Here is a 27,952-nt window from a genome sequence, read left to right on the forward strand (position 1 = left end):
GCAGTTCGCAGCTCTTAGCCCCCCTTCCCCTCCCCACAGCAACAGAACACCAAAAGGACTTTTAAAAAAAGTGGGAAGTGACATTCAATGAGTATACCAGCATTTAAATTAAGGCAGAATAACTAACTGTTCTACATGAGACACGGGCATTTTCAGATGGCGCTGGAGCCTGCAGGACCGCTGCGGCTCTCCTGCCTGCGAGGGCTCAGCGCCGCTGGCCGCCCCAGCGCGGGGTGCAGCGCTGGGCCGGGCCCCCCTGCTGCCCTGGGCTCCACGGTGCTCCAGATCGTGCTCGTTGCAGTAGTGTTGGTGTGCCTCAGGCAAGTCAAGCATAGGCTGTGAAAGGACGCCCCCCACCCCGGGTTTGGCCATAAGGTTATTTTTATTTTACCAAGCAACTCAGCCTCTTCCCCACCCATTTTATCCAGGATTTTCCCCCCACACACTGGCTCCTCCATAACACCCTCCTTGTTGCTTCAGCAGCATCCCAATCCCGGACCAGAGAGAGATGACCCACTCACCTTGGAGAGGGACTGGCTGGCATGAAAGGCCACAGTGCAGCTCAGGATTTACAGACCTGCAGCTGCCTTTAGAGCAGTAACTGATGAACAGTTTCTGAGCCCAGCTCAGTCCAGGATGAGTGGCTTCAGTGGCACAGTCCACTTGAAGGAAGCCACTGCTCTTGGTAGTGCAAAGAGTTTTGCCTCTCTATTAGGGGGGCAAGGCAGTTGGACATAGCTGGGCAGAGTTAGCTCCACAAAAAAAAAAGCAGCCAGTTAGAGGGACATGGCTGTGACATGAGTGATGGTGCATACCTGAACCATAAATACAACCACAGAGTGAATACAATCCTGCCAAGCAGCACAAGACAGTTGGGGGGGGAAAAATAATAATAATAAGTCCCACTTTCCATGCCAGTGGAACAGTCATTTAAAGGTAAATCCACCAAACAGCAAGAGTTAAGAGCTCTGTTCCATCCCAGCCAGTTAGTGTATTAGTCCCCATTTCCTTAAACCATGAGCAAAGGACAGTACCCATCCTTTCAGGAAAAAAAAAAGAAAAAACAAACATAAAACCCATTCAGTTAAAATCTGGCTTCTCAAAGCCTTTATAAAACCTAGATGCCCTCTTCAGTTGGTGCATAAGAAAATCCTAAAAAGGCATCTGAGGCACTGGAGCTGCTGGCTGCTAGGTCAGGCGTGTGGGTGATGGAGGTGGAGATCGCTTCTTGGGTGAACTCTGGATCAAAGTGTCGCAGATCAGCTGGACCAGCCTAAGCCAAGGAGCAGAGACACACACAGTCATTTCAGGTCAGCGGACCCCAACGAACCACTTGTGTTCAGACAGTCTAACACAGCTGCTCTTCCAAAAGCATCATCACCACTGCATTTGCAGTTCCTAACCTGCACTTCAGCACCCCTCAGTGTCAGCATAAGACATCTGGAGAGGATTTCTTTTGCACCACTATAACAGACACCAAGAGAAATACCTACTTACCACATTGGGGTTAAACGGAGGGGTAATCCTCTTGTGGTACAAGTCGTCCCAGTTTATTGGGCTGAAGAATACGTGGTTCTTTATCTCAAGCTGCATGGAAAGTGGGGGGAGAAAAGTCACTCTTCTGCCAGCCCTCCTTTTCCAGCACCTGCCAGCTGGTTTCATAGCATTAAGTGGCTGAAGCAAGACTTGGAGCTACCACATATCCATGTAGGGCCCATGTAGCAAATCCTTAATACATGAGAGTCATGGTCCAGTAATCCCTTGAAGGGAGATGACACCATCACACATTGGTGTCGTAGCTTGCCACCACACCTTTCCCTTTGGAAATCCAAGTCAACCCCGTATGCCTCTTTTAGGAGGCTGGAGAGACATCAGCCTGGGTGGAAAGTTTTTTCCAAGACAGTGCTGTTATCGCAAAGGAAAGGCTCAGACTAGAAAGGTTTCCTATCCATCCTCCCTCCTGATCCTAATGGAGGCAACCTACAAAGTCTGTCTTGGCACCCAGCCTCCTCTTCTGGTCCTTGTGGAGAAGTCCCTGGAGGATGTCACAAGCTGCCACAGTCTTGCTTCCTTGGATCTGGAGTGGCTTGTGCAGAATGTTGTCATACATTTGAGAGACATCCCGGCTGTAAAAAGGAGGCTAATTTGAAAGAGAAGAGAAGCAGCCAGGTAAAACATGAGCTACTATAAGGAACCCCACATTGCAGGTCGCAGCGAGTCCTACAGCAAGCAGATGAAGGAGACCTGCCATCTCTCATATCAAACAAATACCTCTCTGTTCAAAGGGCAATGGTATGATTGAAACAGGTCATCTAGTCCAGGATTCCATTGTCTGTGTCAGGTACCATGTAAACGCCAGACCAACCTCACAAAGTTTTTGAAAATAAATTCACCGTGTAGAGTAAAACAGCCAGCTTGCAAACTTACCAGTCCAAACAGCATCTCATAGAGGACGGCTCCCAGGCACCACCAGTCTACTGTCCTGTCATACGGCTGCTTCTTTAGCACCTCGGGAGCCAGGTACTAGGAAGAGTCAGGAGTAAATATTTGAGTCAAATGATAAAGGAAGGGCTTTGTCCTCATAAGTGCAAACCTGGCTACAGTTCAAGCTAAGCAAATGCATTAATAAGCACACACATGCATTTCCTACTATGCTTTGATAGAGTCTCCACTTGCTTCAGAGCAAAGGGTTTGAAAGATACCTACCAAAAGTGTTTTTCTGGGCTACACAAGGTTCTCCTCCTAGAGAGGGCTGCACAAGGATTTGCCACACACCTGTCCTGCACTGACACATTACACCTCTAAGAGGCTCGCAGTTTTTAGAAAGCTGCAGTTTCCAGTCCCATTAAGCCTGTTCAAATCAGCAAAACTACCAATAACCACCACCAAGGAGCAACTGGGAAGAACTCAAGCAGCCTGCAGAACAAGCAGCACATCAAGCCTGGTGTCACACAGGATTATCTGTGTGTGCTATCAGGCTCCCTATCTAGGGCAGGGGGGAAAAAAAACACAAACCAAAACAACACACCAAAACCCACAAAACAAAGCTCAAACATTCCTGCTTGGTTCACGCTGTACTATTGCATAAGTGGGTCCCCACTGAAAGCCAAGGGCTACCACCAGGAAATTCCTGCCCACTTCTACTGAGCTTGAATACAGAAAGGTACTGGGTTTACAGACCCTTCTTCAAGCTATCTGAGGAAGGGCAGCAGGACAGGTGTATTACCTAAGCCAAAGTGCTACCAAAATCCCCAGCTCAGTAAGGGGCAGGAAAAAGCAGCCTCCAAGAAGCCAAAGTGGAGATTTTTTTAGCAAAACCTATCTGAGGTGCATTGGAGACCAGGCATTTCCTCTCTGAGCGGTGTTCACATTCCAGAGAGCCTGGTCCTCTCCTCTGCACAGGGTGTGTTGCAGCTCCCGCATACCAAGGACATGTAGAAGGGCACAGCAAGGTCCTGTGAATGTCAGTACCAGCAGGCTCCCTGTTCTGCAGCTGCAGGCTATCAGAGCAGGTAAACAGCCTGCTCACAGGCTTGCTCACAGGCTCCCAGGGTCAAGGTTGTCTCCACAGCCACCTGCGGCAGCCCCAGTTTCACAAGACTGGCCTTTTCTGAGTGCAGGGATCCCTGCCTCTGATACCACAGCAAGTTTAGAGTAATAATCAGTGTTATAGGTAAAACTGTCTCTGCTGAGTAGGAAAGACCTTATCTGAACTCGAACTTCAGGCTGACAGCCTCAAAAAGCCCAAGACAGTCCAAATCAGAGCCCATATTTTGAGATGCTGAGCACCCATGCAAGTCTGAGACCCAGAGCAGCAAGTCTCTGAAGGCTTTCAGTGTCCGGGTCACAGTGAAACCCCAGCACTTGCTGTACCTCAGGAGTGCCACAAAAAGTAGTTGTTGTCTCCTCTTGCTCCATTCCCTCTTTGCAGAGTCCAAAGTCTGTCAGTACTATGTGTCCCTAAAGAAGACAGGAAAATTTCAGCTTGGCCACCTCTTTCTAAAGAAGAGACAGGGTTTCCAAGCATTGGCCTTCACATCGCATCTCATGTATGTTTTAGTTCTCCACTGTTCATCCACTTCCCCTCCCTCACCTTCTGGACATCCTATAGTACAAGTACAGGAGCCTATAAAGAAAGTAGTGTCTAGATTTTTTTTTTTTAATTTGTCTGCAGCTATGTAGCTATGAAGAGATCCAGCACTGCTGTGCTTTGCCACTGCTTTATCCCAAAGCCAGTTCATATAGCAGTCACCACCAGAGTAGCAGCAGTGACTTGCTCTTAGCACTCTGATCCCTGCCCACAAGTCAGGTCCCAGCTTCTGGGAATGAGCTGAGAGGGCCCCAGGTGTGCAGTTCCACAGAGGGCAGGCTCACTCCCTCTTCCAGGATCTGCACAGAAATGCAGTTGTGCATACATGCAAAATCCATGCAATGAAGTGAGCTATAGCCCAGCTTGCAGAGCCATGGCCCTCTGTTTATGGTCCTGATGCTCTTAAAGCCAGAAGGAAGGCAGCATGAGCTGCTAATATACCTGGCAATCCAGGAGGATGTTCTCAGGTTTTAAGTCCCTGCAAGACAAAAAATGCTGTTTGAGCAGATTTGGCCAGATATTTAGAAAAGCCTGCTCTGAAACAGCATCAGCTAAGAACAGGAGCTAACAAGACTCCACAATCCAGTTCACCAAGACCTTCCCAAAGTGCAGATTCCTATCACTGTTGGGTATCAACATACAACATATGCAAGCATAGAAAGACTGCTGTCATACAGGATCAGGTGTTAGCCTGCATTTACCTGCATATCTATGCATAAATTGGCACTGAGAGACAATTTCTTCTTTCTTGTGCCAGGTTTATTTTAGGTCTTTTCACTCAACCATTCTCCATCACACTATCAGGCTGGGAGTGTTTCTTGCCCATCAGGTCCTGTGCAGACAGCACCCCTCTTGCAGGGTAAAATGCCAGCAGTGCACTGTCTTGTCCAGGGTAGGAGATTCTTCAGCTACTCCAGTCCTGCATTTTGCATGGCCCCAGAAGTCTTCTCCCTCCCCAGCACTGCACACAGCCTGGCTGGGCAGACTCGGTGCCCCGGCTCTCCGCAGCAGGACGCGTGCCTTACCTGTAAATGATGTTTAAGGAATGCAGGTACCCAATTGCACTAGCAACTTCTGCAGCATAGAATCGGGCCCGGGGCTCACGGAAGCAGCGTTCCCTTTGCAAGTGGAAGAAGAGCTACAAACAGATCATAACACTGATCATTTATTCTTTAAAAAGCTGAAGGATATCTGGAGCAAGCCTGAAAGCCAGCTACTTAAGTAAAGACCAATTTGCAGCAAGTGACATGTGAACAGCACCAAATCAACCCAAACCAAATGACTTTATGTAAACACCTTTTCAGAAATTGCTTCATTTGTCCTCTTATGTCACCATCTCAATTCATTGCTCCAAAACTGGTCATCTGCTGACCTAGCAAGCTAGAAAGCTTTACGACCCACAGGCTGTAGTATGGCCACAAAGAGTGGTACATGCACAGAGCTGAACCCACTAAGATCCCCAATATGAATTAGACTTGGGCAAGACATCAGTGTTAACAATATCACCCAGGCAGTTTCAGATAGCACAGAAAGAGACAGCTGAAGAAAGAGGAGCTTCTACAGGACAGAAAAAGAAGTCTAACAGTGCAATGGAATCACCCAAGCACTAGACTGGAATCCAGAGCTGGCCCACAAGTGGGTTTTGCATAAAGGTCAGCCATGTCAGCATTTCCCATATTCTCCATAGAATTTTAAAATACCCCTAGCACATGTTTTTCTCAGTGTCCTTGTCTTGGGAATTATCTCACATGGGTCATATCCAGCAAGATCTTCACTGAACTTACAGGTGAGATAGCATGCCAGCCACTCCTAGCTGGTCCTTGCCAGCAGTCAAGGCAACATTATACTTCAACATCATTATCTTCTGACAAAAAGAGAGGTTTAGGCAATACAGCAGCACATTTGGGAAGGACCAAATAGAGGATTAAAATAAAGCCTGTATGTGCACTCACCTCTCCTCCATTTACATAGTCAAGCACAAAGTAAAGCTTCTCCGAGGTCTGGAAGGAGTAATGGAGTCCAACAAGGAAGGGGTGCTTGACATTTTTCAGGAGCACGTTGCGCTCTGCCATGATGTGGTTTTGCTATCAAAAAGCAGGCAAGGCATTAGAGTTTCAGGCAAGGATCAAGTCCAGTCCAGTCTGATGTAGGGGCTCACTGCCATTTTGAAAACAAGTAGAAGCTGGGAGTTCTAGCGGGTCATCTCCAGTCCCAGAAAGGGAACCGCTCCCTCCTCTCTAACCTGATTCATGTCAGTTCTTCTCCATTTTCCCACTGCACCAAGAAATCCATGTTTAACATGTGACTTGTAGCTGAGTGAGCATTCACATAGACAAGATACTCAATTGCATTACCAGGATTGCTCATACACTGACCGCTATTGGCAGAAGCGGCCAAGGAGAGCAGACATACCTCTTTTTTCTTTAGGATAGTTTTCTTATGCAAGACCTTCACAGCATAAAAAGTCCCATCACACTTGCGTTTGGCCAGGAGAACCTGCAACAGAAGGTCCTGGTCACAGGTTTCAGTCTCACCTTCTGCCACTTGGTTAGTGTTTCCTCACTGCCCACTCTCTGTATAATCACTCACAAGAGTACAGCTTCAGAGGGTCAGGTACGAAGTTTTGAAGCTCAAGCTCCAGCCCACTGACTTCCAGCACTTTCTCATTGCCAGAAAAAGGCACGCAACATCTTCACATACATCTCTTACACACCCAATAGAAAATAGTTTTGGAGCATTTGGGGATAGTCCCACTTAAAGTGGATCCTTGCTATCTCACAAGGTACAGATTTGTCTAGAGATCTTTTGCTAGCTGAGCAAGTCTGAGGCTTATTTTGAATCAAGTACTGCTCCTCACCATCACCACCCTGAGCATGAAACACCTCACACTTCTGTCCTTAGAGAGGCTGCAGGACAGCTCAAAGCAAGAACGGACTATGAAAACCCTATCCCGGTTCTCATCTGGTCTCAAGTCCCACTCAGGCCAAACTCCTCCAGAGAGGTGCAAGCAAAGGACGCAGCTAGAAACTCCTTCAGCAAGGAAGTCCCTTTCCAAGCTGCCTCTAAAGAGCTACAGCCCACCTGTACAAATCCACTTACTTTTCCAAAGCTTCCTTTGCCAATAACCTTCAGGAAGTCAAAGTCTGTTGGCTTGGCACTGTTGGGCAAGAATGAAGCAAGTTAATGTTTCTGGGAGAGAAATGTGCAACAGCAACACTACAATCAAAGCAGAGTTCCTCCTGGGAAACACAAATGTTTGTGAAAGGGATTAAAGGGCACTGGACAAGCGACCCTCATTCCCAGCCAGCTGTCAGCAAGCGGGAGATTCGCACCGTGTATTTCGGTGCACCCAGCAAAGGATGAGCAATCCTCAGCAGCCCACCTGCTGAACACAGCAGCAGGAGAAAGCACCTGTCAGGACCAAGTGGCACCTTCACAGGGGGCACAGTTTATCCCCATTTCTAGAGAAAGATAGTCAGGGAGCCAGCAGTGATGAGAAAGGTCTTCCCTTACTAACTCTCAAGAGAGATGGGGCAAGGGGCTGCAGACACGGACAGGAGAGGATGATTATGATAACAGGGACCAGCTACAGCTGAATGTCTTGAAAGCTGGTGCATTGGTGATACGCGTGGTGCTAAAGGCCAAGTAATGTAATTGTTAGGACTTTTGCAGACACCACCCATATGAGACAAAGGGACCAACTGCATTCCCCTGCCAGATCTCCTCACTGCGCACCCTACCTGGCTTTTGCAGGGAGCTTACTTTGGGTTAGCAGAAGGTCCAAGGTTGATGTTGTCAGTTGGTGTTGGAGGCTAGAAAGGATAACAATAATATTAGTCACAAGGACCATGCTGCAGGTTGTATCTTCCTCAATACAGCATCCGTTGCACAGAGCGTTTGAGAAACACCCTCAGCAAAAGACACAGTGGATGCCTTGGTAAACTAAGTGATGGGGAAAGAGAGAACAGAGCTGTGCACTAAAGCAATAGTACGGCTGGAGGCTGTACTAAGGTACAGTCTCATCCCATACTTGCACAAAAAAAAAAACAAGACTACTAAGAGACTGCTTGGCTCCTGACTTGAGACTTTCAAGACCTGCTGTGCTGCCACAGAAGAAAGGCACCGCATGGCTCAGTTGCTCCCCACAGCACACAGACAAGGCGCTCCCCACTGCCTGTGCTAGGCAAGAAGCCCTGTGAACAGCTCTGAGACAGAGGAGCACTTCTGCAGCAGGACATCAGCACCTTCCCCCCAGCTCTGCAGCCCTCTGCCCACTCTGTTAACACCCAAAACTGCCAAGTCTGGAGCCTTGGAAGTGGCCTTACACACACCTAGAACCACAAAGGTGCTCAGCCCTCCTCCCAGTGACAAGGAGGTACATACATACACACAGTCTTCCTCCCATTCCTGCTCCTGAAGAATCTTCCCCTCCCCAGACCCTGGGAGCATTATGCCTTACCCTTTTGGACATATAGGGCCTCTCTGTTCTCCTTTTTCTCACCCACAGGGACAAGGCAGCAGTAAGCCTCCCAGCAGGCTAGCACAGGCTCTCCTCCTTGCCTTTCTCCTACAGGCACCAGCCCCTCTCTTCGTCCTAATGGTGAGGACTTGCTGTCTCAGAGCCATGATCTCACCTGGGTGCTTTTGTCCGGGCTCCGAGAACGATCCATTAAAAAAGCAACTCGTTCAGCACTTGGGAAAAGAAGAACCCAGTATTGAAAACAAAATCCAAGAAAGAAACAGCTTCACACCATCAACTTGCCAGGGACTCAGCACAGACCCCAGTGCATCCTCACAGGAGACCTCAGCTGAGCTCCCCAGCTGCTCCCTTGGTAGCACCGCTACTCCCAAGGGGTAGGGGTGCACATGCACTGGGGGAGGCAGGGGAAAGTGGGTGCACACCAGCAGGAGATGGGGAAAAAAAATGTTCCCGGGTGCACGAGTGATTTGAACAAGCACAAACATATTAAATGCCACAGTTAACCCTTAATTTGAAATAGCAGAAACTGGTCAGGGCACCAACACAAGACGACCAGCACAGCTCAGACAGCAACACAGCATCAGGGCCAGACAAGGTCGCGGCCCTCCTGGCCATAGCCAGACCCCTCGAGGCAGATGCAGCTCCCACCCCACCACACAGGGATGCTGCAGCACCCAGCCCTGCCACCCAGGGAGTGTCTCTGCAGGGCAGCCAGGCAAGTCCAGATGGGCTGGCAGCATTTAGAGGCCATTCCCCCAGACCAGTGCAGACCAGTACAGTTTGGGGCTGTTGACACAGCAGGGAAGAGGGGCTGGCCGTGGCAGGGCAAGCTCAGTGAGCAGAGGCATTAAAGCACAGGGCTGTCATCATCCAGTGCAGCTGCTGCTGGGGCTGGAGAAGTTGGACTTGAACAGCATTTGTTGGTTCAGACCCACCCTGCTCAAGCATCACTGGGGAGGGATGGGTCCTGCCACCCCAGGGATTCCTCCCCTTGGTTTTAAGGGTTCCCCCACACTCCTTGCAAAAGCCAGGATTAAAGAGATGAGAAAGGTACAGAGCTTTTTTCTCCCCTGCCCCAGAGAGCTTTGTCCATTCCTGCTCAACCCCACCAAGCTCTCATATACCATAGGGAGGCTCTGAAGGCTCCCCCACCACCACCCTGCCCCTTCCAAAAAGGGAGCCCGAAGATCCCACCGGCCTCCCCGCATCTCACCTGTGGGTGCTTCCCCTCTCCGCCCCCACGCGCCACCAGGCACAGACCCACGGCCATCCCGGAGCCACCCTCCTCCATGGCCGAGCGGACCACGGCAGAAGATGCTGGGCGGCAGCGGATGCTGGCGGCTGTCCCCGGGACTGCCCACATCTGGCCGGTGCCAGCCAGCTCCATTCACCGCCGAGCTGGCGCGGGGGTTATCAGGCTGAGCTTTTAAAGGGCTCTCATCCCACTGGGAGGCTTTCATACTCACTACGAGCAGAGCCTGGAGCCGGAGGCCTTGATGGTTTGTCCTATCCTCTCACGGCTGTGCTTGATGAGTTCTGTGAGGAAAGTTGGAGCACCGAAGCCGATTAGCTGGCGGCGTGATCACAAGTGCACAGAGGCATGTTTGTTCTTCACTGACCTTGCTCTTCTCTCCACAGCCGCCCTCCTCCCCCTTCCACCCACATACCAAAATAACCAGGAAATTATAGGAACCAGGACAGCTCCCCTCCCACCCCAGCCAGGAGCCCTCGATAGCTCACAGGACGGGGAGAAGTGCCACAAAACAGACACTCCCTCCCACGGCAGAGGGGACTCGGGCTAAAGCACCACCATCAAGCCTCCCTGAGCCACCCCTGGGTCCCCAGGAGGGACAAGGAGAGTGCTCACAAGGACGATGTTGTACTGGGATACGTCATGCACTTGGTACATCCTCTGCCCCTTTCATTCAGGATTCTGTGAGTAATTAGGGACATGAATGAAACCTTTCAGGGCCCTGCAGGAGGTAAGCCAGCACACACACATTGCAGCAAGTAAGTGACTTGCCCAGGGACACGCAGCCAGTGCCAGAAGCTGGGATTCCCACCACGGAACATCCCTGCTGCTCAGCCACGCAGGCGATTGCCACCACCCATCATCACCTCTCCCTTCACAGAGAGGCAAAGTCCTGAGTCTGCTCCTCCCAGCACAGGCTGAGCAAGAGACAAGCCTAAGAAGCACAACCTGTATGGAGGAGTTCCTTGTTTTGCTTAGGAGTAGATAACAAAAATATTCCAAGACTCAATTTTACTCCCTAGCTCAGCCTTAGCTTTGCTACTGGAAGGAAAGAGAAAGAATCAAGACATTCATAGAAACCTACACACACTAAAAAAGGTGCCTTTGTAAACACGAGCAAGTTTTCATCCTAGAATAGCTCTTCTACGAACCAAGGACTTGGCAGCACCAGCTGCCAAAGCCCATCTCCCCGGGCAAGGAGTTTGTAGGACAACAACAAGTTTTGAGGTAAACACAAGTCCATTTACAGAGCCCTTCCTGCACAGGTCTTGGGATCTGCCAGATGGAGGGACCCGCACACTCCAGAGAGCCACCGAACCAGGCACCACCAGCAGTTCTGGGACCTGGGGGCAGACATGATGAGGAACCAAAAAAACCAGGTTGTGGTTTTAGAGTCTCTGAATGGACAGGGAGGAGAAAGCAGGTATTTAAAGAAAAACCCACAAACCATTCAGTGAGTGAGCTTACAACATCAGGCTGGTCTGAGACCCTGACCTTGTCCAATACTTTGCCCTGCAGCAGGTAGGAGACCTTGTCCCAGCAGGCACCCACCAGTTAGGGACAGCATGCAAACAGCATCCAGATGGATCAAACCCCATCTCCTCCCACTGGGCATAGTCCTTAGTTCCCTGACAGTCTGGCTCTCCCAGCCTCACCGAGGTCTACTGAATGTCATCCAACACCTGCCTCAGGCTGTGTCGGTCCCACAAGCTGCTGGAGAGACCAGCCAGATATCATGGTCACAGCAGAGGGACGTCAGCCCTGCCCTCCAAATCTGAACCCTCACAAGCTTGGTTTTGGCCCCAGGGTCAGCTTGCTGCCATAGACACTGTTCTGATCCCAGACTCAGGGGAAAATAAAAGACTCCCTTCAGGCACAGGTGGGCATGTCACAGCTCGGGCATCTTGGGGAGCACATGGGCAAGCCATGGAAACATATCCATCTGGCTCAGAGGTATTTGCAGGCAGCACAGGATGCAGGACAAGCTCCTGACTTGCTCTGATGGGCTTGGCCAAGGCTGCTTTAGCAAGGTCTCCACAACCTGCAGCTAGGCAGAAGCACCACTGCTGAGCAAAGGCGGTGCAGCTCTTCCAGGGCCACAGCCTGGCAGCCTGTTCATGCTTCCCTCCACCGGCCCCATTCTGCTCCACTGCTTCTTTGCTGGAAGTGAAGCTACTCAACAAGTCCCTGCTGACCAAGGGCAGCGTTTCCCAACAAAGCTATTTCATTAAGTATACCTGCTCTGAGGCAAGAGTATCTCTTTCTGCACTAAAGGACCACACGCATTTTTAGGATGTGTATATCCCCATGCCCTATCACTTTCTATTCAGAGCCCCCTTCCCCAGCCTGAGTCCACCGCCAAAGCCAGGTTAGTTTCTAGTTTAAATCTCCTGAGCAGTCAAACAGGCTTTTCCTTATCACTAACAAACCCTATTCCCCCTAAAGCACAAAGATTTCCTGAGCGCACACACACTGAACAACAGAATCAGAAATAGGTCACGAAAATACGCTGGAATCCTTGGTTATACATGCCCGGCTGCATCCCTCCTTGTGCCTGCTGGGGCAGCAGGGATGCTCCAGGCATGGCCAGGGCCACAGAGAGCATCAGCAAGCAAATCTAGGAGTTTCCCAATGTGATGCGACTATTACACACCAGAAACAAACTGCTGCACCCCACACCCCCCTCAAAGAGCATTTCACCCCAATGCCCAGGCCAGAGGCATCCCCCAGGCAGCAGGCACCCGCTCACACAACATGAAGCTGCTACTTACAAGTTGGAGCAGTTACTGCAGCTAAATCTCCCCCCCTCCAAAACATCCCTCGGTAACATACATTTTCTTCCCAGCACAGCACGAGCAGCTCCCTCTTCCTTCAACAGTTCTGCCAGCAGTGACCCACATTCCCATGCTAGCCCAGCATTATTTGCTACAAACACATTACTAATGCAACGCATACCTTGCACGGAGAGGCAACCTCATAGTCTCGTCATCTGCAAGCTGCCTCCCACCCTCTTCCCTGATGTCACCGCTCTCGGCGTCGTTTCCTACCTAACCTAGATTGCAAACCCCTCCGAGCAAGTGCCTCGTCCTCTCCCGCTCTGGGAAGGGCTAGTTGCCAGCATGGAGAGGCAAGGAGGCCTGGCAGGCTGTCACTGGGACAGCGGGCAATGTTTTGGAAGAAGCACAGGGTTTGGAGGGGTGAGGTTGAGAGAGGGGCACCTAAGGGAGCCCACAGCTTTCATCCAGCACAGGGGCTGCATGCAGCGTAAGGGGGAGATGCCCCAGTTTCAGCTCAGAGAAGGAGCACGGGGGGAGGTAGGAAGGAGGACTCCTGCAAATGCATGCTTTTACTGGTGAAAAAAAAGCTCAAGCTTTCCCCTGCTACAGATCTAAAAGATAGCTCCAGGCCAGCACTGAGCTCCACTTTCATTCCCATTGAGACACTACACAAGACAGCAAGTCCAGGAAGAGGTTAGGAAAGACTTTAAAGGAATTCTTCACTTAGGGAAGCTTTCTTAGCTGCCCTCTGCAGAGCTCCTGACTTGTCCAATTTTCTCTTGGGCATTCTTTACCCTACACCCCAGGGACACTGCAAACCAGAGCAGGAACCCCAGCCAAGCAGCCCTACCTCTGAGCAAGCTGGAGCCCACAGACAGACAACCCTCCAGATTTCAGAGGAAAAACTACAAGCAAAGCTGTAAAAAAAAAGAAAAACAAACAAAAACCAAAAAAACAAAAAAAACCCCCAAAAAACCACAAAAAAACCCACAAAAAACAAGTAGGTGGCTAAAGCTAGCAGCATTTTGCAAAAAATAATCCCATGAAAACAGAGAACAAAGCATCAAGCACACCTGGGAGCACATCTACCAGCAGAGGCTGTGTCCTGAAGCAGGGGAAGCAGTCCACAGCCGGCGCACACAGAGATCCTTCATTCCCTGCACTTCCCATCCCCGCCCCAGGCCACCCTGCCACTGACTGCCCTGGCAGACCAGAAGCCCAGGGCTCTTTCCTAAAACTCAGAGGGGAATAGCTTTGGTTCCTGCAGCAATTCATTTAGCCCATGAACCCTCTTGGTGCGATCATGTCACTACTGCTGGTTCACTGCAGCCCTTTAAAGAGAGCAGGAAAAGCTGATCAGCTGCAAAAAATGAAGAGACACCTGCTAGATCTATCCAAGGAGTGAGAATTTGGGTGGGGGTGGTAGGTTTAGATGAGGGAGGGGTGCAGGTGGTGGGTAGGAACCACTTACATCCTGACCTGCATCTCAGGTATTCAGAAGAATTGTTTACACATGGTGGTAAGCTGGAAATCTGTCCACTGCCCTGTGGTCTGGAGGAAGGTCAAAACTGTCATTGGGTTCAGGTTAAACCCAGAAGAAGCTGCTCCTTCCAGTGTCCTCCACTGACCTGGGGAGACTGCAGCCCAGGGCGGCCAGACCGGCGCTTTGCAGCGGTATTAAATGCAAACATAAACATGTGTGGAGGGGAAAACCTGGTGTCGGAAGCATGCAGTGATTTGAGAGACCAGAGACTAAGCTCTGAGCAAAAGGCGACATTAGAGGAAGGATGGTGTCTTCTCTCTCTCTTCATTAAAAATAAAGCATTCTATTTTTGCTTCCATTGCTGTTTCCTATAAAATCTCCCGTGTGCAGCTGCAGCAGGAGAAAATCCAGCTTCCCTGGGGGAGCGGAGGGGCTGGTTGCTGTGGGACAGGTCCCTAACCCCAGACTACAGCTACCAGGAGGAAAACATCTGAAACATCCCATATGCTCATTGCCATGTGTAACAAGAGAGGGGAAGCAGCGTGTTGCTTGAAATATCCTTCTCTCTGAGGTCAAAGCCTGAATTTTTTGCTCAGCCAACATCCTCAAGCTATTAGCATTGTCAGCTTTTAAAAATATCTCCTGTTATGTTTTTATTTTCCCTGGTTTTGCCCCTACCTGCATTGAAGTGGTCAAGTTTCAGAATGCTTTCAGCAGCTAACTTACAGTTTCAAATAAATATCTTCTGCTTTTGTTTCTTTCAGTAAAAACCTTGGTATTATCACCAAAATCTACTTGATTTTATTTTCCACAGAAAGGCATCTTTAATTAAAAACCCATTTTCTATCCAAAGAAGAGAAAGCAGAAGGATCTCGGAAGGAAAAATTTTTATGAGCTAAAATGCATAAAATATCTAATCTGGAGTGTGGCCAGTAATGCTAATAGTTACTGATGGCCAAAGCAACGGTTGGGTTGGTGTTGTCCATCCTGCCCCCCTGTTTGGAAGGGTGGCTGACACTCAAGGGCTGTGCACGCACTGGCTGTAACTCAGGGCCAGGCGTGCGATGTGAAGCTGCCGCCCCCCTTGCACACAACCACCTCCTGGGCCCCCCGCGGTCCCGGGGAGCCGGGCGCCGGGCAGCCCTTGCTGGGAAGGGTGACCCCAGCCGCCCGTGCCTGCGAGGCTGGGCTGTGGCACGAGCCAGGCTGGAGCCCACCTGGAAGACGTGCAATGGGGCTCTGCCCTCTGCCAGCTGCACCCACCCACTGTGAGACCTCCATGGGGAAGCCTCCTCCATGCCCTCACCATCCCTGGAGGGTTAGTGACACCATACCAGCCAGAAGCATTACCCTTCGTCTTCCCCAGGGCAGTGGAGGAGGGCTCCATCGAGGCCACGTACATAAAGCCAGCCGAAATAGTCCTCTCTGCTTACGGCTGGAGCAGGAGCTCAGCGACCGGCATCAGGCGTCCTCGGGAAGCAGAGCACGCAGGTGATTCTCCGGCTGCAAAGGCGAAGGGCACAGGAGTAAGAGGAGAAACAAGCCCTCGGGTGCAGCACTGGCTGCCCGCCAGCCGGGCACGGCTCTGGGACGCGGGGCCAGCTCCCTGACCCTCAGCTGGCCAGCACCCACCAGTGCTCGGTCTGGTGGGGATTGGGGTGCTCGGGTTGCTCCGGGCTCTGCCACCGCTCTGGTGTCCCTCTCTTTGCACTCCTCTGGAAAGCGCTTTGGGACTGGCAGATGGAGGGCACTGGAAGAGAGCTGGGTGGTACTGGTTGGCTGTTTGACTTCTGTACAACAGAAGAAGTTTACCCTACAACAGTTAAATTCACAGATTTCTGCTCTCGGGAAAGGATTTTGTTGTTTGATACTTTTGAGGCGCTGAGACTCGATTTGTCCTCCCTGTGCCTGGGGTGACTGCCCTGGGACTGATGGCTCCCTGGCACAGGAGAATACATTCCCTGGAAGCATGGGGGGACACAGACCACCAGTAGATCCCCAGCACAGGGCAGATCCTCACTTGGGGATTCAACAGCAGAGGCCTGGGGCAGCTGCAGAGGGCTTTGCCCTGGAGAGCCCCATGACTCTCCCTGGAGAGGTGTCCTGGGCAAGCGGTTGTCCCCGTGATGGAGGACACGAGTGGGACAGGTAGATGTGACCAGCGTGCTGGCCACCCGGGCAGCCCTCCCCACGTGCAAGAGGTGAGAACTTTCCCCCTTGCCCTGCCCCTGTGCGGCCACGGCCAGCAGCAGCCTGCAGCAGCTCTCGCCCCTTGCCCAGCGCTGCCCCTTGCCCATGACAGGGCATATTAGTGCCACGCTGAAGGGGCTGCTGGATGTGGGAGCACTTGCAGGGCACATACATTATATAGGCAGGCAGGCACACATCCCTACAGGTGCTGCAGGTGTGGCCATGCACCCCTTACACCGGGACTGGCCTTGGCCCGTTCCCCTGCCCAGCATCCGCAGGCTCCTAAACAAAATTAAACAATTCTAGTAAAGCCAGAGACCTGCTGGTGTCAATGTTGGGTTTTCTGGTCTTCTGTGCGGGGATGGTGTTTCCCTGCCCTCCAGAGAGCACATCTATACCAGGAGAACCTCTGGCTGGACCTGGGTTCAGAGGTGATGAGCAGCTCTCAGGCAATTTAACCCCTTCTGTGCACGTCTCCTGCCTGGGCTGGACTTGGTCAGACTGTGGTGGGAGCAAGTCCTGGCCACAGAAAGGTGATTTTTTTTTCAGCTGCACTGGCACAGCTCAGAGCCTCCGGACATTGCCTGTGCTTGGAAACATTTTCCTTTTCCCCTGAGGGAGGAAAGCTGCCTTCACTTCCCCAAGCCCTATGAGGGGTCGAGGGCTGCGTGCTCCTCCGCAGCTGAGCCTGCTCCCTCCCGGGGGGCCAGCCCTGGCCTGTGCCACTCGCCCCGGGGAAGCCACCTTTGCAGCTTCTCCGGGGCAGGACACGTCCAGCAGACAACAGCTCCATCCCGTTGTCTCTATACACAGAGAAGTACCCCTCTCTCTCTTACAATATTTTATACGCTATGCACATATGCTATTTTATAGGGAAAGGTGTACTATCTTAATCTCCCTATCTAGCAATATGCATAACCGTAATCATAAAAGTATCACTGAAGTGGAACCACACAGTCCTGAGCAATCGGAATTGCAGGGAAGGGTCCAGATAAGAGTAAAACAAATATTTCTCTAGAGATCACAAAGCAAGTTTTCATTGACCTGCAGTGAAAGGTGACCTGAAATGTTTGGCTACTCAGTTATCTCTGCTGGGTAAGGAATAGAATAGTTTAGGATAAGATAGGATAGGATAGGATAGGTTAGGATAGGATAGGATAGGATAGGATAGGATAGGATAGGATATTCTTTAAAAGGTCAGAGCCTATTTCTTCATCTTAAGAGGATTCATGAAAGACTAAATAGGCTATTGGTGGCCACTGGCATTCTTCAAAATATTTTTCTTAAAAAATATTTTTCCCTCTCTACATTTTTATTTTAGTTTCAAAAAGCCAGGGCTCTGCCTCAGGCATTGCCCTTGGATTTGCCAAGGAGTCCCACATGGATGCTGGGAAGTTTCCCATGTTTTGGTGAAAGGAGGCAAGAGGAGGCTGCCTGGGATCAGATTTTTATTCCAAAGGACAGCTAAAGTGGGTTTGAGCAACTCTTGCAACTTTCTGTGCCTCCATTTCTACAAATATGAACGTGGCAGAATATTACTGATCTCTTGTAAAGCCTTTATATCTTCAGAGGAATAAATGTCTGATCTTATTATTGCCATTAAATTAGTTGACTGGGGCTTTCTTGCTCCCAAGTGTTTCTTACGTGTAGGCACAGTCTCAGTGAATAAATAACACAAAGTTGGAAGCATCTTGACTCTAAGCGACCCTTCCTCTTCTGGCTGGCCCGCCTTGTCCTTGGGGAAGGTGCAGTTCTCCTGCTTGCTGTCCTCTCCTCTCCTCCCCGACAGGACTTCAGGACCCATTACAGCCTATGTTTTAGAGGCTTTCTTTAAAAAAACCAACTGTTTTTTGGGGATGAGGGTCTCTTTTCTCCTGCAGCGCAGTCAGCCTGACGCAGGGTGCATGCTCAGGGCCACCACCCACAGCTCAAGCCCTGAGTGTGACCAGCCTGGCAGGGACAAGGGCAGGGAGGCAGTTTCCCGGCCGGATTGAGCAGGGCTTAGCAGCTTGGAGACGGCTCGGAGAGCTGCACTGCCTGAAACCAGGCCCCTCGCTGCTGGCACAGCGCTGGGTTTGTTAGGAAAGCTTGTGGGCGAAGTGTCACTGGGAATGCCTCTCCTCTGCCCTGCTCCATCCCCATCCCATCCCATCCCTGAGAGCTGCCAACTCCAGCTCCACTGCAGGGGATGCGTGTTTTCACTCCTTTTTATCCACATGCAAAACCTGGGAAGCAACTGGTGCTGGCAGAGCCGGAGATCATCTCCAGTAGAGCTATATATACTGGATCCAGTGGGCAGCCCAGTCCAAACTGGGCCAATTGCTGCTCAAGGCATTGTCAGGACCCGTGAGCCCCTGTGCAAGAGCAGCAGCTGTGCGCTGAAATCTGCTGAGCCCATCTCTGTTCCCCTGCTCTGGCGCTGAGCAGGAACAGCCCTCCCTGTCCTGCCAGCGAGGGGGTCAGGGATGCCCCGTTAGTGGGATGCCGGACACAGCACCCCTGAGCTTCGCCAGGCCCAGCCTGGCCTCAGAGACGCAGCCTGGGAGACCACAGGCAAAACAACCTGAAATTTCTGGTACAAACCTCACCCTTCTGGCGCTGGCTGCAAAAGCCCAGTCCAGCCCAAACCTCCTTTCCCTGTGCAGGTGGCTCAAGGGACATGGGGGGACACACACAGCCAGTCAGCAGCCAATCTGCTGATCTGCCAGCTCCTGAAATTAGCCAGGGTCAGAAAAACTTGTGGCTGCTCCCCACGGGAGCTCACCCAGGGAGGGGAGCTGATGTGGGGCTGCAGACACAAGCAAGGTGATGGAAGCTCCTTGTGATGGAAGTTTCCTGCGGGAGGCACAGTTAATGCAAGAAACCTTTCCACCTGGTACCATATTTCCAGGGGGAGCAAGGAGGCTGCTCATCTCCTCTCTGGATTCCTCCACAGCTGGGAAACAAACCCACTGCTGGAACTCAAACCCCCTCCGCTTCCAGCTGCTGTCCCTCAGCCAGCCCCCCGGGGAGCAGCTCTCACATGGGCCAGCCAGGTCCCTGGCGGCAAAGGATAAACCCTTCTCAAAAACCTCTGCCTCTCCCAAACAGGTTCAGGACCTCATTAAGAAAAGGAAATTCACGATCATCCCAGAGAAAGTAAATTGGTGTTACCTGCAGAAGCACGGAGAGCCGGGCTCCTGGGCTCCCGTAGCAGGGCCGGCGGGCACTGCCACGCTCCAGCTGCAGAAAGCAACATGTACCATGAACCTCCCTCCCGCTGTTTTGATTTTGGCTATTCAGTCTGAAGGTCAAAGGAAAAGTCCGAAGGAGTGGCTTGTGGCAGGAAGTAAATGATTACCCTGCCACCGCTCTCCGCTCTCCGAGGGGACCCAGGCACCCGGAGCCGGGGTGGGAGAGGAAAATCCCTCCTTGGGGGGGATTAGAGGGCAGCTTGCCGGCAGGGAAGTGCAAAGGGTCAGAACAAAGTGCTCTGTTCGCCGGAGGCTACGCCGGGTCACATGCCGAGTCCTAGCAGAGGTAATGAGGCATGGGTCACCTCCCAAACGCCAGCAAGACCTCCTGGATGTGGACATGACCCGTTGCCAATCCACCAGCAATCCATGGAGCTTGCCAGCAAGGAAGGAGCTGGGCGAGGTGGAGCCTTGTCCCTTGGCAGCACTGTGTCCGGGGCAGGAGAACCAGGGACTTCTACATGCCTGAACTTTGCAGTTGCGACAGTCCTACAACCCCATTTCTGCCTCTTGCGTGACCCTCCTCTGGCTCCACGCTCCCCATCCTGGGCCACATGTACACAGGAACAAGCACCTGAGCAGCCAACAAGGACCGAGCCCCATGGGCACATCTGAGCTGAGGCCAGAGGAGCCCTCCTGGAGACAAAATCTACTGCCCTCCCTTCATGCCCTCCCCCATTTTCTCCCTGTTCCTCTCCCTTCCCCTCTGCAGGTGCCCAGCGCCAGTGGTCACCACATCCCTGCATGGGTGGGTGCCCAAATAACGGTTTGATGGTTGAGCGTGCTGGTGGAGTCACTGCTGGTCACTGGTGGAGCCTTCAGCTCCTCACCCAAAATAAAAAATTCATATGCAGGAGACATTTTCTGGTTACCCAGGAAGGTTTCTTTCACCCTCAAAAACCCTTTTGCACCTGCCCCTCTCATGGGAGCGGACCACAATGTAGTTGGTTGATAGGTCCCGCAGCTCCGAGAAAACATGAATGGCAGCACAATTCCTCGAGCGTTTGTCAAACTACTGACCTCTCGCCCTCGGCACGTGCCCGTCTCAGCTGGGCCTGTGAATCCCAAAGCAGAGAGGAGAAAGAAAAAGGGTCACTGGATGGGGAGGCCATTACAAAAGCAAAAGGGTGAGCTGAGGCGGAATTTGAATACCCAGACAGGTACAAAGAGGTATAAAATCAGATGATGGAGAACACGGGTGCCACCATCAAAATAAGCATTTTCGGAAACAGTCTGGAATACATGATTTGGAGCATCCAAGGCTCATGAGGCCAAGACAGCCAGCTGCCACCGCAGCCAAGGTCTCCGGCTCCATGTGCGTGGGGAGAAGGCAGAGCCGTACCTGCCCCTCTCTGAGCTCCGGCACCAGCGGCAGCATGTGGAGAGGAGTGGGCTCAGCCCTCTCCTTGCTCCAGCTCCCACCGACGGTCCCGTTGGGTGGCACAGCCGTGCGGGTGCATGAAGATAACGGAGATTTGATAGTACCCTCATGTCGCAGGGAAAAAACCCAAATAGAGACTTGAGGAACCGTAAAGACACAGAGAGAGAAGTAAATCTGTTCCCTGCTAGTGCAGTCAGGGCCTTTGTTTGTCTCATTTTCAGAATGAGAAGATTTAGAGGATTGCTGCAGCACATGACCAGAAGCTACGAAGCTGCAGACAAAAGCCATTTGGAACAGAGATCAGACTTTGCCATCATGCTGGCTTTTCAGAAGATTTCTGCTTTGTCCAAGTTAAACCTGCTGCTATTTTGGGTTTTATTTTGCTCACTCTGCTTCATCCCCTGCTTTAAAGGCTGCACATCTCCCACAACGCTGGGTTCACGTATGCTTTCATGAGCATCAGCACAGCATCAAAATGTCTGCTGCGGCAGGCTGGAGGGGGCTGCCTGTATTTCAAGCCCAAGTCACAAGGGTTGCACCACCAGCTGCGCTCATTCCAGCCACGGACAAGTTTAGAGGACAAAGCCTCGGCTTATCGCTCCGGCTTGCTGAGCGGGCTCGTTTTGCAAGCTCGTCGCACGTCAGCCACAAGCGTGCGTCGGCACCCGGCAGAAACACGGAGGAAAGCGCTTGAGCAGAACTGACAGCGAGACAAAGCCCGTTGGGGCTCTCTGGATAATCGCTGGCTTTACCACAGCTGAAAACTACAGGGAGCTGGACACTGAGATGCCCTGTCAGCCCTGGCATCACAGGGGAGGCAGAAATGCCTCGCAGAGTCCCTCCAGCCAGGCGGTACCTCCGCTCCCCGGGAAGCAGGGGCTGAGCATAGCTGTGCCTAGGCAGGACATGGGGATTTGAGGTGCCGTCGCAGGGGCTAAGGGCACGCTCTGCTCCTGCTCCCCTGTCTGCACCCTGAGGGACGGGAGCAAGGAGCCCTCGGCTGCCCTGACTTTCCCCTACTGTCACAAAAAAGGCACAAATCATCTTACAGCCCCAAATACACTCGAAGCAGGAGCCATTTCTGTTCACAAGGGGGACAAAAAAATGCTGAATTAAGTTTAAAACCTCTGCAAAGTTAAAGCTTCATAAAACGGTTTCCATTATCCTGTGCCCTGAACCAGAGAACCTTTGGCCCCTGAAAAACACAGAGACAGGACAGGTTAGTCTGCGAGCATCCCACAGCCACGCACAGGCAGCTGCCCGCAAGGAGAGGCGAGCAAGCTGCGCTACCGCTGCGGCATGGCAGCCGTCCTGGCTGCGTCCGTTTGCTTCCTGCAGTCCGAATGGGGAACACGGAAAGAAAAGGACCCTAAAACCACTGCATGCAAAGCAGATGCAAACCACAGATGTGCAGAAGAGCGTGTTAACCTTCCAAGGCTCCTCAGCTCTCCACTTATTCCCAGGATCCAAGGGGTTATCTCAGCCCTACACAGGGCAAGGAGAGGATGGGCTGGATCTCCTCCCATGCTGGTCCTTTCTCAGCACCCTAGGGAGAAAACAGAGCTGGAACAGAGAGCTCACGGATGAAGAAAAAGCAGCAGGGACCCATGAAGGAGGAGCTCCTCGCCCAGATCCACCGGCCGGGCTGTCTCCCCGCATCCCGGGCGCGGAGATGCGATGGCTCCCGGCCGTGCCGCGCCGTCGGGCGAGGGCGCTGCGCCGCCGCCGGGGCCCCGGGCTGGGCGCGGGGGGAAGCGGGGGCGGCGGGGCGAGGGCAGCGTTGGGGCCGGTGCCTGCCGGCGGGGCGGGCAATCACGGGCCGCCTGCACCGGGGTGGGGATGGCATGCGGATGGTGAGGATGGGGATGGGGATAGTGGTGAGGATGGGGATGAGGATGAAGATGATGAGGATGGGGATGGGGATAGGGATGGGGATGTGGATGAGGATGGGGATGGAGATGAGGATGGGGATGAGGATGAGGATGAGGATGGGGATGGAGCACAGCTGGATACCCCCAGGAAAGGGGGCGAGCAAGGAGGGAAACGCAGCTAATCCAGGAGGCAGGCACCCCACCACGGTGACCCCCACACCCTCCCACGGTGCCACACGTCCCTGTCCCCACGCGGAATAAACCCCACAGCTCCCCTGCGCTTTCCTTCCGGAGGCTCCCGGGAAACCACCCGAAATAATACTGTTTTCTCCGGGAAGGAGCATCACCGCCTCCTGCCCGCAGCCCCTTTTCCCGGCTTGTGCCAGCCTCCCCCCGGTACCGCATTGCGGAGCTGCCCGCTGCCGTCGGGGGCAGCTCCTCCAGTTCGGGCCGGGCGGGAGGGGGACCCCCAGCCCCTACCGGGGCTCCACACGATTTGGGGGCAATAAGAGGAGCCCCACGGGGTCCCCTGCTGTCCCCGGGCTGCGGGAGCGCTGCCGGTGGGTGTCCTCCCCTCCATCTCCATCCCCGCTGTGCAGCGGCAACGGGCGGACAACGAATTAGTTGTTGTGGCTTTTAAATCGGTGTTTAAATCGAGGTGGTTTTGGTCAGGGGTGCTGAGCACCCTTGGACGGAACAGATTGAGTTTGGTTCAAGCCAGGGGGTACCCCCAGCCCGTTATTTCGTTTATTCCCGCCCCCTGCTGCATTTGTTTGTTTGTAAGGGTTTTTTTCCCCTCCTTCACAAGAACAAAAATCTTGGGGTACATCTGCAACGTCCATCCATCCCCGGGGGCTGAGCACTACGGGGTAAAGCAAGCTGGGAGGGGGAGTGTGAAAGCAGCCCCCCCCAACTGTAGGATGACCCCTTCCTGAAATATAAGTGTCCCGCCTCTTGCAGACAGCTTAATGCCACCATCGGTGACAACCCAGCGCTGCCCCTCCGCCACTGCCCCGATGCAAGCGGGCGCGGGGAGGATGAACCTCCCTTCGCCCCTGCCCAGCTCCTCCGAGCCCCCCACGAACCAGGCCAGCCTCATCGACTATGTTTTCTCTTTATTGTTCGATATATTTATGTACCACATTATATGTTAAAGATAGATTTTTTTTTTTCTGATATACATTTTTCATCTTATTTACCACAATGACACCACACGTACATTGGAAACAGCTCCACGGATCTGGTAGATTGCACAGAATGAATTGTGTCGTAGTTTTGTTCCTGTATCCTGAACGATGTCAAATCCAACAATATTTTTTTTTTAACTTTTCATAATTTAGAAATAACAATTGTTAAAACAAAACAAAAGTCACCGAGAAGTGGACTCCACGTCTGCGATTTCAACCAGAGGCAAAATATTGTAATCGTTGGGAAGCGCCGTTCCTCAGTGTGAATTCAGATGGAAGAATTAAGCAGTCCTGACATCTATGTGACTACGGTGTAAACATTGCAGGTAACTGGCATCGCTGGTCATCAGCCGCTGCTTGGACTGGTTGGGCTGGTCATACAATCTAGGTCTCAGCTACATCCATCTCACACAGTGTAAATGAAGGTCCCTGCTCCCAGCACCCACGGCTGGTTTGCTTCCGTCTGTGAGCGCAGTAACCCAGTCCCATCGGATCGGCACCTGTGTTTCAGCTCCTGAAACACTGAATTGCATATCTGTAAGGAGTATTGAAAACTGCGACTGTTTCCCAACAGGTCATTCGTGGGGGGCCAAGCTTCAGGCAACGAGTGAGGAGATAGGGCTGGGGCACTGGATAATTTCCTTCAAAAAATTCTAAATAACAAAAAATATATTTAAATCTTAGCTTATTTAAAAAGACAGCAGGGCAAACACTTTCATCTCTTCTTATTTCCTTTAATTTGCAGATTCTATGACATAGAATTTGTTGGATGCACGTAACGAAAATAATGACTCTTTCCATTAAAGGGATGCAGAATTATTTGGCTATGCGGATGTTCGATGCGATTCTCTTACTGCAACCGACTCTGGCCCCTCCTTAGTCTTCAGCATTGGTTCTGAAGGCCTCTATGAGGCCTTCTAAAGAGTGGATGAACCCAGAGACGCTGCAGATACCACCTATAACGAAAATGGCGACATCAAAGAAGACATGGTGCCACAAGAGCTTCCTCCACAAGAGTTTAAGGTGGAAAAGACTGGGGAGCAGGAAGCAGAGCCCTGCGCCTGTCAGGCTCCCAGTAAGACCCATCAAGAGGGCAAAATGTGGGACATAGATAGCCATGAGCAGGGTGAAAACTACCAGGGCGCATCTGAGGGTGAGTCCCCAGGATTTGAGCCGCCCGTCACCCCCGTAGCAGTTGGGGAAGAACGCCCTGTTTCCATCTTGGAAAAGGGACCGCTCCAGGACTTCCACAGCCGCAAAGAACGGCAAGGGGTACGAGAGCAAGGCTTTGGCCACCAAGAAAATGTTGACTACTGCCCTAATGGTGGATGGCAAGTTGTCTGTAATGACTTCCTTGGTCTCATCAGCCCAGGTCAGATAGGCGACCAAGGCAAAGAGTCCCTTAAGGATGCAAGCTGCTATGTGAGTCCAGTTCATCATGCAATGAAACTCCTTGGGGTTCTGCATGTTCCCCTCCAAGGAAGGCAGAAAGATCTGAGAGGTGTAGCTGAAGACAATGATGCCAATGGAGATGGGAAACTTCTTTACATCAATGTAAAACTTGACTTTGTCCCAGGCCCAGTCGCGTGCCCTGGAGAGGCAGTAGGCGATCACCAAGATGTTGATCACAAAGTGGGCTAACGTGCAGAGCAAGCTGAACTTGGAGACTGCCTTGAGGTTCTTCAAGAACGCACAAGGCAGGAGCACTGCCGTGGCAATGATGGACCACGACTTCTGGGAGACAGGCAGGTTGGGGAAGCTGTTGTACATCAGGTTCCCACTGACCACCACATAGAGGATGCAGGTCATGACCAGTTCAATGATCTGAGCCACGTTCACAATTCTGCCTCCGAGGGTGGGGAAGCGGGGCGCGCAGCACGCGTTCGCTATGTCCACGTAGGAGTCTCTCACCCTGACTATCTCCCCATCCTCATTCTCTTCGTAAAGACAGGCAATAAGGATTTTCCCAGTGTAGCAGCAAACCACTGCAGCAAAAATTATTAAAAAGAGTCCTAGGTATCCACCATGAAGGATGGCATAGGGCAGGCCCAGAACAAACATCCCCTAGAAAGAGACAAAATGGAAACCGTGTTGCTCATCTCACGGACGGGACCAGGCAGGCGCCCGTACCCGGGCACACGCAGTCGCGCAGTCGCAGTCACGTGCACGCCTGCTGTCTCGCTCGCACACCATCACACCCACGCAATCGGTCACACAGTCACGCCACGCAATCGCGGGCACACACGATCACACCCCCCCCTTCTCTCTGACCTAGCACCCCCCCAATCACACCCGCGCAGTCACACCCGCACCCTCACATGCACCCGCATAATCTCACCCTGGAGCACCCAGAACAAGCGAGCACAGTTTCAGCGCCTGGGCTTCGCCCCGATCTCTACCCTCTCTGTCCCCAGCCGCTCTCAGCGCACAAAGACTCCCAGAGCCGAGGGCCCCGGAGGGGCCAGACCGGGCCCACCCGGGCGCAGCCCCACCACCGGCCCGGGCACCCCCGGGGGCCTCCCTCGCCCCCCGGCCCATGTGCTGGGGCAGCCCAGCGGGGACCCCCCAGCCCAGCCCTGCAGGGAGGTGCAGCGGGAGGGGGCTTGGGGCCCCTCTCTGGCTCTGCCCCATATTCCGGGGCAGGGGGCAAAGCAGAGATCGGGGTTTGGTTTTTTTTCCTTTCCTTTTTTTAACCTTTTTTTTCTCCCCCTCCCCTTCTCTTTCTCTCTCTTTCCCCTGTTTTTTCTTTCTTTTTTGGTTTTTTTTTCCTTTCCCCTTTTTAACCTGAAGTGGGTTTGCCATCACCCCGGGGCTGCCGGGCTCAGAGCGGGGAGCGAGGAGCCCTCCCCGGTGCCCGGCGGTGGCGGCGGTCGTACCTGGATGGCGTTGGTGACATTCCAGCCCGCCTCCCAGGCCGTGATCTTGGGCTTGCCCTGCCCGGAGAGCTCCGAGCAGACGCCGGCCTCCTTGGAGGCGGAGGGCGGCAGGGGCCCGGTGCCGTCCCGCTGGTAGTGGATGTCCCCTTCCAGGGGCGGCTCGGAGCCCTCCTCGCCGCCGTCGGACTTGAGGATGTCCATCTGCAGCCCCTGCCGATGCTCCATGTCCAGGTCGTCGCAGTGGGCGAACCCCACCGCCTCCTCGTCGGTGGCCGCCTGGAAGCCCATCCTGGCGAACATGCCGCTCATCTTCGCCTGGGACTTGTTGGACACCGAGGTGGCCACGTTGGAGAGCTTGCTGCGGAGGAGGGTGGCCATGGTGGCTGCTCGGATAACTCCACTGCTCGGGGACCCTCGGGAACGGAGAGACCCGACGGGGCGGGGGAGCGGCGGGGCGGCGGACGGGACCTCAGCGCCCGGCGAGGGGCAGCGGCCGCGGCGGGGGGCTGCTCCGAGCCGCTACCTCCGCGTCCCAGCGCAGTGCGAGCGGCTCCCGGCCGGGGTGCCCAGGGGCATGACACCGCTGCGGGGAGGAGCGGGCCCGCACGCCCCGCCGCCCGCTCCGCGCTGCTCCGCGCCGCTCCGCGCCGCTCCGCGCCGGCCCCCGCGGCGGGATCGCGGGGCGAGTCGGGCGGGGACGGGGGGCTGTCAGCAGCCGGCGGCTGTCACCAGACGGGCAGCGCAAGCCCCTGGCAGAGCGCTGAGCGTCTCCATCGCAGTGCGCCCACCTCGCCGAGAGAAGAGGGAGAGGGGAGAGAATTGCTGCATTTCTGGGGGAGGTACCAGCCTCCCCGGCCAAGCCCAGCCTTCCCCCCCCCTCCCCGCCCCACCCACGCCCGCCGGGCCCCGCCAGCAGCGCCGCAGCCCGGACCCCCCCTCCCCGGCTCCGCAGCCCCTGCGCCGCCCGCCCTGCCCCGCACCCTGCCCCACACCCGCGCCGCGGGCCCCCCGGCCGCCCGCTCCCTTCCCCACGGCGAAACAAAAGAGCCTCGTTGAAGGGGCGGACAAACGGCTCTCGACCGGTTCTTAACGGAATTTTCCTCCTCGCACCCCCTCCCTTTTCTTTTTTCTC

The 27,952-nt window shown here is 53.3% G+C and overlaps 2 protein-coding genes across 2 annotated transcripts; both read right to left on the reverse strand.

Moving 5' to 3' along the window:
- Positions 1 to 1,117: 1,117 nt before the first annotated feature.
- On the reverse strand, positions 1,118 to 15,484 carry SGK2 (serum/glucocorticoid regulated kinase 2; the record flags this gene model as incomplete). Its single annotated transcript, XM_082325582.1, has 14 exons — positions 1,118 to 1,273; positions 1,498 to 1,587; positions 1,985 to 2,140; positions 2,428 to 2,523; positions 3,874 to 3,960; positions 4,532 to 4,568; positions 5,116 to 5,228; positions 6,043 to 6,174; positions 6,503 to 6,586; positions 7,190 to 7,247; positions 7,853 to 7,902; positions 8,725 to 8,782; positions 10,037 to 10,106; positions 15,433 to 15,484. 14 exons carry the CDS (start codon positions 15,482 to 15,484, stop codon positions 1,118 to 1,120), a joined length of 1,239 nt encoding a protein of 412 aa, XP_082181708.1.
- An 8,600-nt stretch (positions 15,485 to 24,084) lies between these two features.
- On the reverse strand, positions 24,085 to 27,362 carry SLC32A1 (solute carrier family 32 member 1). The gene is made up of 2 exons (XM_082326298.1): positions 26,821 to 27,362; positions 24,085 to 26,008 (listed from the first exon to the last, which is right to left on the reverse strand). Exons 1-2 carry the CDS (start codon positions 27,196 to 27,198, stop codon positions 24,821 to 24,823), a joined length of 1,566 nt encoding a protein of 521 aa, XP_082182424.1. The 5' UTR covers positions 27,199 to 27,362; the 3' UTR covers positions 24,085 to 24,820.
- Between the last annotated feature and the right edge of the window lie 590 nt (positions 27,363 to 27,952).

Source organism: Platalea leucorodia (assembly GCF_965183815.1).
Source record: "Platalea leucorodia genome assembly, chromosome: 13".
In the NCBI taxonomy this organism is placed as follows: domain Eukaryota; kingdom Metazoa; phylum Chordata; class Aves; order Pelecaniformes; family Threskiornithidae; genus Platalea; species Platalea leucorodia.

Coding starts and splice junctions, on each gene's coding strand:
- SLC32A1 (XM_082326298.1), bottom strand. CDS start 27,198: ATGGCCACCCTCCTCCGCAGCAAGCTCTCCAACGTGGCCACCTCGGTG. Junction 26,009..26,820: donor ATGTCACCAACGCCATCCAG/GTACGACCGCCG, acceptor GTCTCTTTCTAG/GGGATGTTTGTTCTGGGCCT.